This window comes from Jaculus jaculus, chromosome 1, assembly GCF_020740685.1.
Source record: "Jaculus jaculus isolate mJacJac1 chromosome 1, mJacJac1.mat.Y.cur, whole genome shotgun sequence".
In the NCBI taxonomy this organism is placed as follows: Eukaryota; Metazoa; Chordata; class Mammalia; order Rodentia; family Dipodidae; genus Jaculus; species Jaculus jaculus.
The window spans coordinates 304560907-304575974 of record NC_059102.1 but is presented as its reverse complement, the minus strand read 5'-3'; the positions used below and the strand labels follow the sequence as shown (position 1 = coordinate 304575974).

At 38.0% G+C, this 15068-nt stretch overlaps 1 protein-coding gene across 8 annotated transcripts in view; it reads left to right on the top strand.

Annotated features, from left to right (window-relative positions):
- The window catches only part of Suco (SUN domain containing ossification factor), a 78286-nt gene that overhangs the window by 6646 nt on the left and 56572 nt on the right, over nucleotides 1-15068 (top strand). For all 8 annotated transcript variants that reach the window (XM_045148362.1, XM_045148358.1, XM_045148354.1 and 5 more), the window contains exons 2-4: nucleotides 8002-8113; nucleotides 10105-10215; nucleotides 13429-13583. In XM_045148362.1, coding sequence (XP_045004297.1) covers nucleotides 8002-8113; nucleotides 10105-10215; nucleotides 13429-13583 — 378 coding nt within the window. The remainder of the gene's footprint in view (nucleotides 1-8001; nucleotides 8114-10104; nucleotides 10216-13428; nucleotides 13584-15068) is intronic.

Genomic DNA, 15068 nt, shown 5'->3' with positions numbered 1-15068 from the left:
AAGAAGGTGACACATCATCATGTGAAATTGCAGCAACTGTGTCCAGAAACAAAAAGACAATTCGATAATACACTTTGAATTACTTTATTTATTTATTTAATTATTTATTTTGTTGTTTTTCGAGGTAGAGTCTCATTCTAGCCCATGCTGATCTGGAATTCACTATGTAGTCTCAGGGTGGCCTTGAACTTATGGTCATCTTTCTACCTCTGCCTCCTGAGTGCTGGGATTAAAGGCATGCAGCACCACTCTGGTCTTAAATTACTTTTAAAAGAGCTGATGTGGTTCATATTGTTCTTAGTCCTTTGAAGATGTTTTAGAATGTCAGCAAAAGTAGGATTGTCAGGCATTGGAAGATATCAGCCCTTATATTTGAGCATCATCATTTCTTTCCTTTTTTTTAAGGGTTATTCATAACTAGTAAATAATTCGTCGTCGTATTCTTTTTGTTTTCAAGATAGGATCTTATGAGAGCCCAGGCTGATCTGGAATTCACTCTGTAGTTTCAGATGGTCTTGAATTCACAATGATCCTCCTACCTTGGCCTCCCAAGTACTGGCTTTAAAGTCATGTACCACCACACCTGGCCTGTAAATTATTTTATGTCTCAAGCTAAACAAAAATGGATCTACATGTATAGCTAATATTCCTGTTCTTATATTGAAAAGGAAGAAGGAAACATAAAATATATAACTGCTTTATTCTCCCAAACCATCTTTATGTACACATATGTTATTTTCTTTTCATTTGTATATAACTAGAAAAGAATAAAATATCCTACTTAATACTTACTTCTATGTTTCAGATTTGTCTTTAATGGCAGTTGTATGTTACCTAGGTTTTCTTTTTCTTTTTTTTAAACTATATTTTATTTTTACTTATTTATTTGAGAGAGAAAGAAAGAGGCAGATAGAGAGAAAGGATGCACCAGGGCTTCTAGCCACTGTAAAGGAACTCCAGACACATGCCACCTTGTTTGACTCGGGGGTGGGGGGGTGGGGTCAAACCTGGGTCTTTGGCTATGGAAGCATGCAACTGCTAAGTCATTTCTTTAGCCCCAGGTTTTCAACACTGGTATCTTAAAAGTGTTTCCAGAACGTAAAAGTTCTACATGTCATAAGGGAGTGGAAAATTACTTTTGAGTATTTGCAGTATAAGAATGTTAAACCTTGGGCTGGAGAGATGGCTTAGCGGTTAAGCGCTTGCCTGTGAAGCCTAAGGACCCCGGTTCGAGGCTCGGTTCCCCAGGTCCCACGTTAGCCAGATGCACAAGGGGGCGCACGCGTCTGGAGTTCGTTTGCAGGGGCTGGAAGCCCTGGCGCGCCCATTCTCTCTCTCTCCCTCTATCTGTCTTTCTCTCTGTGTCTGTCGCTCTCAAATAAATAAATAAAAAATTAAAAAAAAAAAAAGAATGTTAAACCTTGAGATGGAGTAAGGTTTTGTTTTCTTGTAGACTGTCTTCCTTCCTTTTTTGTGTGTGCTGGGAATAGAGCTCACTCTCTTCCAAGCTAGGCAAGTGCTCTGCCCCTTATTTACACCTGAAACTCAGGACTTTGTGATTATATTGAATACTAGTTAAATGATTTTATATTTTACTTAAAAGTTGCTTAGTAGTTAAGCCACTTGCTTGCAAGGCCTGACAGCCAGTTATGTTTCCCAGGACCCATGTAAAGCCAGATGCACAAAGTGGCATATGTGTCTGGAGTTAGTTTGCAGTGGCGAGGCCCTGCCATGCCCATTCCCTCTCTCCTCGCAAATAAAAAAAAATAATAATTAAGGACTGGAGAGATAGCAGCTAAGGCATTTGCCTGCAAAGCCAAAAGATCCTGGTTTGATTCTCCCAAGACCCACATAAACCATATATATGGGGGAGGGGGAGCAATGCATCTGGAGTTTGTTTGCAGTGGCTGGAAGCCCTGGCTTGTCCATTCTGTCTCTCTCTCTCTCAAATAAATAAATAAATAAAATATATTTTAAAAAATTGTAAAGTGAGATTTAGCTTTGTTAGAGAATATTTTATAGTATTAACCTGGTTCATAGGTACTAAATTAATACTGTTATTTAGGTATTAAATTTGTACTGTTATTTAAGTTCTGAATCATTCATTCTGGGTACTTTATTTAGTAGTTTGTTGAGTAGAGGTAGGATAATCTGGTATCAGGATTTAGAAATAACAATCTATGAATTCATTTCAAATATTGTTTGGTTACCCACAGTGTATTTTGTATAGTGAGAGATACAGAATGAGTATGGAACTTGAGCCTTTACAAACTGTCATTATACAGATACATGTGCAGTAGAGTTGTGGGATGGGCATAAACTAAACCAGAGTTTGATTATACTGCTCTCTTTGTATTGATAAAGAAACATTCATTGAGCACTTATTTCCATTATAAATGCTTTATACACATTCATTCATCCTCATTACAGCTCTTTCCCAGTAAACACCTTCATTTAAAGATGAAGACATTAAGCAGCTTGGCCAAGTTTTCTCATAGCAATAGGGGTAGAACCAGAACCTAGGTAGTCTTGAGTTGTGAACCTTTGCTCACTTAACTACTCCATTATGCTACCTGTGTATTCTCAGATGGCCTTGGGCCAGTGTCTTTACCCTTCCATATAGATTCAGTTTTGTCATTTGAAAATGGAGGCACCTGGATTGGCCAAGGCAGCAATGAACAGTGGAATTATTCCTGAAGCTCTTAAATGCACTTTCCTGGGATTCTTTCCCTCTAGCATCTGTCCCAGTAAGTGTGGACATTTTTATTTGTTGTTGCATTCAACTTTGTATTTCTACATTAGGTGAATCCAGATGAACAATCTGAAAAGCTAGGTTACATAGTAGGAGCTTAATGGAGTGAGTAAGGGCTAGTATTGCTAGGAAGGCTTCCCTTGGGTTTAAGGAAAATCCATGTGGGAACAGGTGCTGAAATAAGCTTTACTTGTATTGTGATAAGAATAGTGACCCTCCCTCCCTCCCTCTCCCTCTCCCTCTCCCTCTCCCTCTCCCTCTCCCTCTCCCTCTCCCTCTCCCTCTCCCTCTCCCTCTCTCTCTGTGTGTATGTGTATGTGTGTGTGTGTGTGTGTGTGTGTGTGTGTGTGTGTGTGTGTGTGTGTAGAGTATGAGCAAAACTGATAATGAGTGAATGGGAATAATAAGCAAACAAACCATCTGGTTTATGCGGGACCTGGAGAGTCAAACATAAGTCCTTAGGCTTTGCAGGCAAGCACCTTAACCACTAAGCAAGATATCTCTCCAGCCCCTTAAAACATATATTATTTCTTTCTTTATATGTTTGCAAGCAGAGAGAAAGATAATGAGAATGCACAGTCTAGTGCTGCTGCAAATGAACTCAGACACATAGGCCACTTTGTGCATCTAGCTTTATGTGAGTACTAGGAAATTGAACCCAGGCCACCAGGCTTTGCAAGTGCTGCTGACCCGTCTCTTCAGCTAAGGAGTTTAGTTTTTAAAAGTACCAGAGAGGTAGCCGGGCGTGGTGGCACACGCCTTAAATCCCAGTACTCGGGAGGAAGAGGTAGGAGGATCACTGTGAGTTCAAGGCCACACTGAGACTACATAGTGAATTCCAGGTTAGCCTGGGCTAGACTGAGACCCTACCTCGAAAAACAAAAATAAACAAAAAAAAAAAGTACTAGAGAGGAGAGATACGCAGTCAATTTAAGAATAGTAAGAAGCATAGGAGTTGTCATGTGATTTGAACTGAGGTAGGGTGCCAGGGGTTTATAGAATGGCATTTAGTTTCTGGTGCTAAGATTTTTAGAAGTGTAGAAACTCATGTCATTAGATTTGGGATTCTCATACTGCAATTTTTGGAAGTTGCATAGATAGTGTGGTGGTTTGATTCAGGTGTCCCCCATAAACTTAGGTGTTCTGAATGCTAGCTCCCCAGCTGATGGAGATTTGGGAATTAATGTCTCCTGGAGGGAGTGTATTGTTGGGGGCGGGCTTATGGGCTTTATAGCCAGTTTCCCCATGCCAGTGTTTGGCACACCCTACTGTTGCTGTGGTCCATCTTATGTTGGCCAGGGGGTGATGTCCACCCTCTGCTCATGCCATCGTTTTCCCCTGCCATCGTGAAGTTTCCCCTCGAGCCTGTAAGCCAAAATAAATCTCTTTTTCCCAGAAGCTACTCTTGGTTGGGTGATTTCTAACAGCAATGCGAACCGGACTGCAACAGTGAAGTGGTACCGAGGAGTGGGATTGCTGCTAGACACCTGACTGTGTGGCTTGGGCCTTTTGGAGCTGGTTTTCAAGAAGAAAGTGGCAGGATTTGAAACGTTGGCCTAAGAGATTCTTTGCAGTGCTGTAAGTACAGCTTGACTGTTCTGGTTTGAGCTGCAAGACCTGAATGCAGTAAGAGCTATGGACTGTGAGGTTTGGCTTATGAGGGTGAGAAAAAGCTTTGCCTGGACTGGGCTAGCAGTTTGTGTGAGAAGCTTGCTCCTGTGCCCATGTCCTGAGAAGTTGTGCAGGGTTGCTTTGCGTAGAAATGAACTGGTGTGAGCAGAGGGATATGGCACAGAAAGGAAAATCTTTGGGTGAACTGCTGCCCGTTTAGCTGCAACTGAGAGATTACAACTTTTGAGACTGGGCTAGCTGACCTGCGCTAGGGCAACAAGAAGAATGTCAACTCTTTTGAAGGGGTCTGAGTGCTCAAGGAGTGTCCTATTCTTCAAAGTCTGCTTTAATCCCCCCTGGATTAACAAATTGGCACCCTACCTGGTATTGTGGAGTATAAGAAATGCTGGAAAGAGGGTCATTGAGTTTGCAACACGGTCTTGTGTTTTGGAAATGGCCATGGGCAGTGTGAAGCAGGTTTGCTGGTTGCCTGCATAGAGACCCCATGGGGCCATGAAGATGAACCGTGGCTTGCAGTGGAGACCCAGTGGAGATGCCGGGACCATGAGATGGCTGCCGAGGAGCTGCCGGCCCCGATGAAGTTTCCCAGGACTGTGAGTAGCCTAGCTGGAGGGGCGGAATTGGAATGCCAGAGACTTGTTGCTGGTTAGAATTATCAGACTTGAAGATTTGTCACTGGTTTGAGTTGCTGGACTTGAAGCTACAGAGTTTGATGTTTGCCCTGGTTGTTTTAAATCTTGTATTGGTTGAATGTTTCTTTGCTATGCCGAATGCCATCTTTTGCAGTGTGAATATTTATTCTGTGCCATTATGGGTTTTTTGAGGTTATATTTTGGTATTATGGCTCAGTTAAAAGATCTTGAACTATGGGGATATATGAACATCATTGAGATTGTTACAAACTATGGGGACTTTTAAAGTCAAACTGAAAGCATTGTATTTTACATCATGTATGGATATCAGTTTATGGGGGCCAGGGGCGGAATGTGGTGGTTTGATTCAGGTGTCCCCCATAAACTTAGGTGTTCTGAATGCTAGCTCCCCAGCTGATGGAGATTTGGGAATTAATGTCTCCTGGAGGGAGTGTATTGTTGGGGGCGGGCTTATGGGCTTTATAGCCAGTTTCCCCATGCCAGTGTTTGGCACACCCTACTGTTGCTGTGGTCCATCTTATGTTGGCCAGGGGGTGATGTCCACCCTCTGCTCATGCCATTGTTTTCCCCTGCCATCGTGAAGTTTCCCCTCGAGCCTGTAAGCCAAAATAAATCTCTTTTTCCCAGAAGCTACTCTTGGTTGGGTGATTTCTAACAGCAATGCGAACCGGACTGCAACAGATAGCATGAATCTGGTCTTTAGTACTATCCAGTCACTCTTATGTAGTTGACTCTGGTTCTTTTGTTGTTGTTGCGGGGCAGTGATATATTCATGTGTTTGTGCAGATGAACAGACACCCTGCAAGCTAGGTGACCTGTACATATTTCTTTGAGAACTCTCCCTCAACCCCAAGCCAGCCTTTTTTTTGGTGGTAGGGGGATCAGCTAGCCCCATTGTAGACCTAACATACTCACATGTCAGGCTAGTGTTAGTGTTTTGACTACTCCTGTTGATGACTAGATTCTTTAAATTATATGCTACTGTCATGCTTTGGTTTATAATGAATTCAGTGTTTTATTGTCACGGCGGTATGAATCTCACCCCTCACAATTCAGCCATGTAGTAGAGTGCAGTTCCTTTTCCTCCTCTTTTTCATTTTTCCTAGAAATACTGACTTGTTGAAGTTGGGTTATTTTTTCTTTGAGTGGATTTATTTTTCCAGTCACATAATTAATAATGTAGACTTCAAAGACAGATAGGTTGTGCTCTGAATAAATCTTTCTAAAGAAGATCTTTCTAGAGCTTCTCTTTAGCTGCTGTCGAGATTGGTTGCCCTCTGTCTCATGTTTGCAACTGTCAGCTAGAGTTTCTCTGTATGGAAATCACACATTTCTGCCTATAATTTTATTTTCATAGAAGTCTAGTCCTCTCATGTCATTCTGCTTTACTATTTCTGGCTTATTTTTTTATTTAAAAAGTATTTTGAATTGTGTTAAACTGATATTATTTTTCTAGTAAGACAATTGTCAAATAATGGCAATTTCAAGTAGTTCTTTTAAAACAGAGGCTTATTGCTAAGCTGATATTACAATATTTTACTCTATTGTAAATGGGGATGTATATTAAGTTTTATAACTGATGGTAATGATTTTAGTACATAGAGTCTGTTGGTATGTTTCCTAATTTTATGTGTAGAAATAGAATTTTTATATCTAAAGCTTATAATAGCTAATCCATTTGAGTTTTCCAATTATAAACTCATCTGCAGTCTAATTCATTAACTCATTTACACCTCATAGTTCTACTGTCTACTTTTTCATTTTTTACCTCTTTAACCTCTAGTTCAAAGGGTATTCTCTAGAGCTACACAGAACTCTTTTAGGTTATTCATTAAATGTGTGATAGGATTATATATTATGCATATGTTCCTCATACTTTCTGTACATAAACTTACTGATTCATAGAATCTTGGTGGCTATGTAAGTATATCATATATATTTGTGTTATATTTAGCTAACTTAAATATCAGAGCTAAGATATTTAATCATAGTGGTATCTTCCTCCTTTAGAATATTCCTAGAGACTTCCATTTTTTTTTGTTTTACTTAGAAGAATTGTATTTGATGTCATAATACTACTAACTTGTAGTATTTGTGTATGCAGTTTCTGTTAACTTTGGAGATCTCTGTTCTCTATGTGAAAATCTAGAAGTTTAACCATTATACTTTGTAATAGTATTGGACACTTTTAGAATTAACGTTAGTGGTATTTTTGTTGTTGTTTTGAGGGAGGGTGTCACTCTAGCCCAGGCTGACCTGGAATTCACTCTTTCTTCTCAGAGTGGCCTTGAACTCATGGTGATCCTCCTGCCTTTGTCTCAAGAGTGCTGGGATTAAAGGCGTGTGCCCCCACGCCCTGCTATCTGTAGGTTTTTTAAAAAATTTTTTTGTTCATTGTTTATTTATTTATTTAAGAGTGACAGAGAGAAAGAGAGAGAGAGAGAGAGAGAGAGGGAGAGAGAGAGAGAGAGAGAGAGAGAGAGATAGATTGAGAACGGGCACGCCAGGGCTTCCAGCCACTGCAAACAAACTTCAGATGTGTGTGTCCCCTTGTGCATCTGCCTAACGTGGGTCCTGGGGAACCGAGCCTCGAACCGGGGTCCTTAGGCTTCACAGGCAAGCGCTTAATCGCTAAGCCATCTCTCCAGCCCTGTAGGTATTTTTAATGTCACTAGTATCTGGTACTTTTCAGCACCTTTCTCTGTTCCTTCTGTGATAATGTAGTAATTACCAGGTCCTGTTTCTGTGAAGTCTTTCCTGTTGTACTGTCTTGAACATTGAGTCTTGGAATGCTGATATTAAAACTTTTTTCCCCAAGGCATTAATATGTTCAAGTTGTTATAATCTGTAGTACATTAGGATAGAAACTTGTCTGTTATTGCCTTAGCCTGTGGCTCATAAAAAAGACTGTTGACTTAATAATTTCCCTCTCTCTCTTCCATTGTTGGTGATGGGTGTTTACAGGCTTCCCAGTTGGCATGTATGTTGTAAAGAGAGTTCTTCAGCCTCAACAACATACTACTCACAAGATGACAGTTGCGCATTAGAAAATGAAGATGTGCAATTCCAGAAAAAGGTACCTTAAATAAAGTTGGCATTTTGTGTGTCAGCTTTCTAAGACTATGTTAAAGTATTTAGAATGAACGTTACTTAGGAAATGCTGTGCTACAAATTTTTGTAGGGATTTTTATTTCTCCTTGCTTTGTACAAAGTCATTTTTACATTAAGTTAGCTCAGAGATATTTGTATATTTATTTTTGTTGGTTGTATTTGTATTTCCTCCTGACCTCCAGTGGGAAGTAAAAATGTTATATGTTCAGTAAGTATTACTCTGCTTTTAATTTTTTAAGGAAATCCAGTCTTGAAAATGGAAAGCTATTAGAAATAAGCATTACATAGAGAATTTGCAGTTGGAGGCTTTGTAGCTTGTTATATATAGTTATATATAACAAGTGGACAGAATCCCAAAAAGCCCTGAGTTTCTAAGTGATTTATTATACCATTTCAAAAGATAAAGATGAATATTAACTCAGTTTGTCTTTTGCCTCCAACTTTATTGTGTGTACTTTAAATCATAGAAGTACTTTATATAGGCTACAAAATAATTCATATTTATATACCATTCCCATCCCCAAAAGAACTACAACTTACAGCTTGTGAAAATGTTGAGATATTTTTCTGTGGATATAGATGTACCTTTATATAGGCACATAAATTAATATTCTTATTTCCATTAAAATGTCATGTAAATTGGCTTTGTTCTTCCTCAAATTACTTCTCTATATGATTCATGTTGATGGGTTCTTTTGAGTGACTACATTTTCATCTTAACATATAGATATCTTATTCTCTTCTCTCTCTAATGTAGGGATTTATATTGTTTCTCACCATATATATCTGCATACATACGCTGTGCATATGTGTATCAGCCCATACACATATTTGGGGGCTTTGGACATGGTAGTTGGAATGAATTATTTCAATATTTGAGTCGTATAGAATACACTTTTGGGATGGAATATGTAAACATTAGAAAACTTGTTAAATATTTCTTAAAAATTTTAATTTTGTGTTTTCATTCATTTTTCGTAGAACTTAATTAAGTGCAATCATTTCCTTGATTATTTGAATACCAAATGTTTTAAAAATAATGTAAATAAAGCATTAATTGGGAAAATATTGCTTAACACACATATTATGTATGTATCAAATAAATTCTGCTGTGCATAGATGAATATGAATGTTGCTTTTAGGAAATTTATAGTTAGGAAATACATTTAATTAATTAATTTATTTATTTATTTGAGAGAGAGAAAGAGGGGGAGAGACAGAAAAAACGAGCACACCAGGGCCTGCTGCCATTGCAAAGGAACTTCAGACACAAGTGCCATTTTGTGCACCTGGCTTTACATGGGTTCTGGGAAATTAAACCCAGTTATCAGGCTTTGCATGCATGTACCTTTACCTGCTGAGCCATCTTTCCAGCCATAAAAATATATTTAAAGGCATAAAGGTTTAAGAAATTCTAACTTGGGACTGGAGGGATGGCTTAGTGATTAAGATGCTTGCCTGCAAAGCCAAAGGACCCAAGTTTGATTCCTCAGGACCCATGTAATCCAGATGCACAAGGTGGTGCATGCATCTGGAGTTTTTTTTTTTTTTTTTGCAGTGGCTAGAGGCCCTGTTCTACTCATTGTCTTTCATAATAAATAAATATTTTTAAAAAGAAATAAAATAAATTCTAATTTGAATGTGTCAAAAGAAAGATGAAACAAAAAACATATTTGTCATGTATTTATGGAAATTTTACTATATGTCTAACAGAGTGATGGGTTTTGGGAATAAAGTACTTAATAAGCAAGCAAACAAGATTCTTAAGCTTGTATAATTTACATTTTAAGTGTGGTGCTAATGAATGTAAGGAGATAGAAGCTCAGTGCATAAAAGAATCAGATCTATACAAGGCAGTGTATGATTTTGAAGTATAGAAATGGTTGGTCTTTAATAATTGCTTTAATGCTATTGTGAAGTAATTTTATCAGTCTTTTTTTCTTTGTTGCAATATAGGATGAAAGAGAGGTACCTATTAATGTTGAAATATCCAGAAAAATGGGTTCATATTTACCTATTTCTCCAGAAGAGCATAAATTAAAAGATGACTACATTGTGGATGCTCAAGTAAGCTGTGTGTTGTTTAGAAAAAAAAAATCATGTACTACTATGACTAACTTCAAAAGATAAAATGCCTTTGATCACCATATTATATGTTGTTATTCTTCATTCTGAAGAACCATATAACAGGTTTTAGAATTACTTCTTTTTTTAAACATTTTATTTTATTTATTTATTTGAGAAAGAGAGAGGGAGAGAGAATGGGCACTCCAGGGCCTCCAGCCACTGCAGACGAACTCCATATGCACGCGTCACCTTGTGCATCTGGCTTACGTGGGTCCTTGGGAATGGAGCCTGGGTCCTTAGGCTTCCCAGGCAAGTGCCTTAACCCCTAAGCTATCCCTCCAGCACTAAAATTACTTCTTAATAATACTATTTTTTTAAAAAATATTTTTATTTATGTGCAAGTGATTCAGTGGTGGGGTGGGGATGGGGGTGGAAAGGGAAATGTGTGTGTGTGTGTGTGTGTATATGGGTGCACTAGTGGCTCCTGCAATTGCAAATGAACTCCAGGTGCATGCACCACTCTGTGCATCTGGTTTATACAGGTACTGGGAAATCAAATCCACGTCATCATTCTTTGCAAGCAAGTGCTTTTAACTGCTGAACCATCTCCCCAGTCTCAATACTATTACTTTTGAGGAAACATAAAGCTATAGATTTAATAGTAAATGTGCCTGTTCATTTTGAAGTAAAATTTGAGTGAAAATCCTCATTTCTGTTTTTTAAATGTTTTATCTATTTATTTGAGAAAGAGGGAAAGAACGATGGAGGGAGGGAGGGAAATGGTGTGTTTTATTGCATTGGACATGGGGAAATATTTGTGAAGGATAATGCATGCATTGAATAAAAAAGTGATTGGTTGGGGAGATGGATCACTGGGTAATTACTTGCTGTACAAGCATGAGGACCTAAGTTCAGTTAACACCCATGTAAAAAACTGCGTATGGTGGCCCAAGGCTGTAATTCCAGTGCTGGGGGTAGGTGGCTAGCTAGTGTAGTTGAATTGGTTAGTTCCAGGTTATTTAAAAAATTTTTTTGTTTGTTTATTTTTATTTATTTGAGAGCAGCAGACACAGAGAGAAAGAGGCAGATAGAGAGAGACAGAGAATGGGTGTGCCAGGGCCTCCAGCCACTGCAAATGAACTCCAGACGCCTGCACCCCCTTGTGCATCTGGCTAACGTGGGTCCTGGGGAATCGAGCCTCAAACTGGGGTCCTTAGGCTTCTCAGGAAAGTGCTTAACCACTAAGCTATCTCTCCAGCCCTCCAGGTTATTTGAATGGATAGACACACACATGCATGTTAATATACATATTCAGCACATGCATATCACACACATATATACCCATGCAAGAAAAGAAAAAAATGGCAATGTTTGTTGCGGTTCCAATTATATGAATGCCTTAATGATTCATTTTCTAGAATTTTTGTCATATCATACTCTTGCTCAAATACTTTGATAGAAACTTATATATCTGTAAATGTTTAATTGAGCAGTCTGGTATAATTTAGATTTACTCTTCAGTTTAAAGTACATGTTGAATTTTTTTGTTTGTTTTGTTTTGTTTTTCAAGGCAGGGTCTCACTCTCTCACTCTAGCTCAGGCTGACCTGGAATTCACTCTGTTGTCTCAGGGTGGCCTCCAACTCACTGTGATCCTCCTACCTCTGCCTCCTGAGTGCATGCGCCACCAATGCCTGACTACATGTTGAATTTTTTATTCAAATTTTTAATTTTTTATTAACATTTTCCATGATTATAAAAAAAAATCCCATGGTAATTCCTCCCTTCCCCCCCACACTTTCCCCTTTGAAATTCCATTCTCCATCATATTCCCTCCCCATACATGTTGAATTTTTAAAACATAGTAAAAAAGAATGTTAAATATCTCTCTCTTTTCTTACTTTCTATTTGTTAAAAAATCATTTTAGCCCTTTGTGAATTTTTCAGTATAAACAATTTTTTCAAATGATTTAATGTATATTCTACTGACTCTGCTTCATGTGCTTTTTTTTGTTGTTGTTTGTTTTTTGCTCCCATACTGACCACCCTGTTTTTCAAGGCCTACTTTTCCTATCTAGTCCCTAATAGTTCAGTTTTTGTCTTTTTTTGAACTCAGTCAACCCTTTTTACTTGTTATTCATCTGAGATCAACACCAGGAATTAAAGTCAAGAAAATATAGTCCTTAAAGCATTTTGAAAGCATAACTGAAAACAAGAGGGAGACATAAATAATGACAATTGAGGTGTTACAGGTATTGTAGTAATGTGATAACGGCTTGTATAGGGAATAGTGGAAGCATAGAGAAGAGGAAATGGCTGTTTCCTTACTGGTTTGGGGGAGAGGTTTTCAGATATGAGTAGATATTAGGTAAATTTGTGTTTGAGGGGGTTGAAAGACCATTCAGGATTGGAGCAGCAGGAGTCATTTATTGATTGGTCATAGTACTTGTACATATCTTATGTTGTTTCTTATTGATGCTTTCTATTTACTGAACTGAATGTACACACACATATACACAACTTCTAGGTTGGTACTAGTCATTAATTATGTAGGAATGGTAATGCTTACAAATGGGGAGAAGCAAAAGGAAAAGTTGTTTCTATTAGTATATGAGATGCCATGAAGAATGTGTAGAACCTTATTTTTGTGTGAATAATAATATTCCTTGGGGTTGTAATATTGAAAGAATTTTTTAAAATATATTTTATTTATTTATTTATTTGAGAGAGAGAACGAGGAAGAGAGACAGAGAGAATGGACACACCAGGGCCTCCATCCACTGCAAACGAACTCTAGATACATATTCTACCTTGTGCATCTGGCTTACATGGGACATGGAGAGTCGAACCAGGATCCTTCGGCTTTGCTGGCAAGTGCCTTAATAGCTAAGCCATCTCTCCAGCCCAAGAATTTTTTATAACAGTATTTTTTAGTATTTTTTGTTTGTTTGTTTTTTGAGGTAGGGTTTTATTGTAGTCCAGGCTGACATGGAATTCACTATGAAGTTTCAGGGTGGCCTCGGACTCACAATGATCCTCCTACCTCTGCCTCCCGAGTGCTGGGATTAAAGGCGTGTGCCACTATGCCCGGCTATTTTTTAGTAATTTTAAAATCAACATTTACATAGTTGCTTTTCTGCTTCTGTAAGGTTAAGTTCATCAAAAGAAATGGTTTATTAATCATAACATTTACTATAACTTTTTCAAAAAACAGAATATGGAGTCAGAAAAGTTGAGTCCAGCTGTGGTTGAAACACTCCCTACAGTTGATTTGCATGAAGACTCTTCCAGTGTAGTTGTGAGCAGTGAAAATGTTGAAAATATTTCCAGCTCGTCTACCTCAGAAACCACTCCAATCTCAAAGCTTGAGTAAGTCATCATAAAGAAGGAAAAGTAAAAGAATACAAAACAAAACCAGAACAAGTCTCTTCAGTTAATAATAGAAAATTTACTTCCTTTTCTAAAAATATTTTTAGTTATTTATTTGAGAGAGAGAGAGACAGATAGAGATAGATATAGAGAGAGAAAGAGAGAGAAAGAATGGGTATGCCAGGGTATCCAGCTGCTGCGAACAAACTCCAGAACCATTTGCCACCTTGTGCATCTGGCTTACGTGAGTCCTGGGGATTCATTGAAGCATGGTCCTTTGGCTTTGCAAGCAAGTGCCTTAACCACTAAGCCATTTCCCCAGCCCCCAAAACTTATTTTCTTAATAGGATAAGACAGCTTCATTCTCTCAAGTATGTCATAGTATTTATTTCTATTACTAGTATTGTAGTCATAATTATATTTTTGTGGGACTAGCCACCTTTTTCTGACTTAATAACTTTTCAAGTTTAAGTTACTGATTTTAAAAAGTAAATTTTGTACTCCTGAGCTTCCTCAGCAGTCATCTAAAGAGTAAGACAAAATGCATCTATCTTAATACTATCACATTAAGCATTTACTTTATCATATGAGATAGTACAAAGTACATAGAATATTTAACATTAAGAATAAATATGTTGGTTAACATAATCACCAGTAATATATATTTTTTCTTTTTACCATGATTTCTTTTATTTATTTTTATTTTTACTATTATTTATTTATTTGTTTGTTTTTCAAGCTCAGGTTGACCTGGAATCCACTATGTAGTCTTGGGGTGGCTTTGAACTCATGGTGATCCTCCTACCTCTGCCTCCCGAGTGCTAGGATTAAAGGAGTGCGTCACTACGCCTGGCCCCATGCTTACTTTTAAATATCTGTCCTCAAGAACATAAGGGACTGGGTTGTACACAAGGATGTAACAGTTACTATTTGGGAATGTTTCCCATTAAGGAAAAAGGGCATAGACATGTTGAAAAATAAATTATTATTTCAGAAACAGTTTGTGCCTCACAGCAATCCTCCCACCTCTGCCTCCCAAGGGCTGGGATTAAAGGTGTGCACCACCATGCCCGGCTAGGGGACATGTTTTTTAAAGTGAAATTCCAAAATTACTTTAGAATATTAGTGAAATATCTTGAGATAATAGATAAGTTTTGATGCTATATGCTACAGTATCAGTAAACTTACTAGCACAGATTTAATGTTAGAAAAGGCACATTTAGAATAAATACTTTAAAAATAATTTTTTAGGATCACATATTAACCTATTATATTTTGTTTTAAAATTCCAGTAGTAGTTTAGAACCAGGACAGATCAGTTGACTATACATGACTTAAGGTAAATAGCTCAGGCTGGCCTTGGGCTCTCTATTCTCCTGCTTCAGCTTCCCAGGTAGTAGGTTTATGGGCATGTGCCACCATATCCCGCTGACAGTGATTGAGTTCTTGAAAACATTCTGCAGATCTGTAAAGCATTCTTTTTTG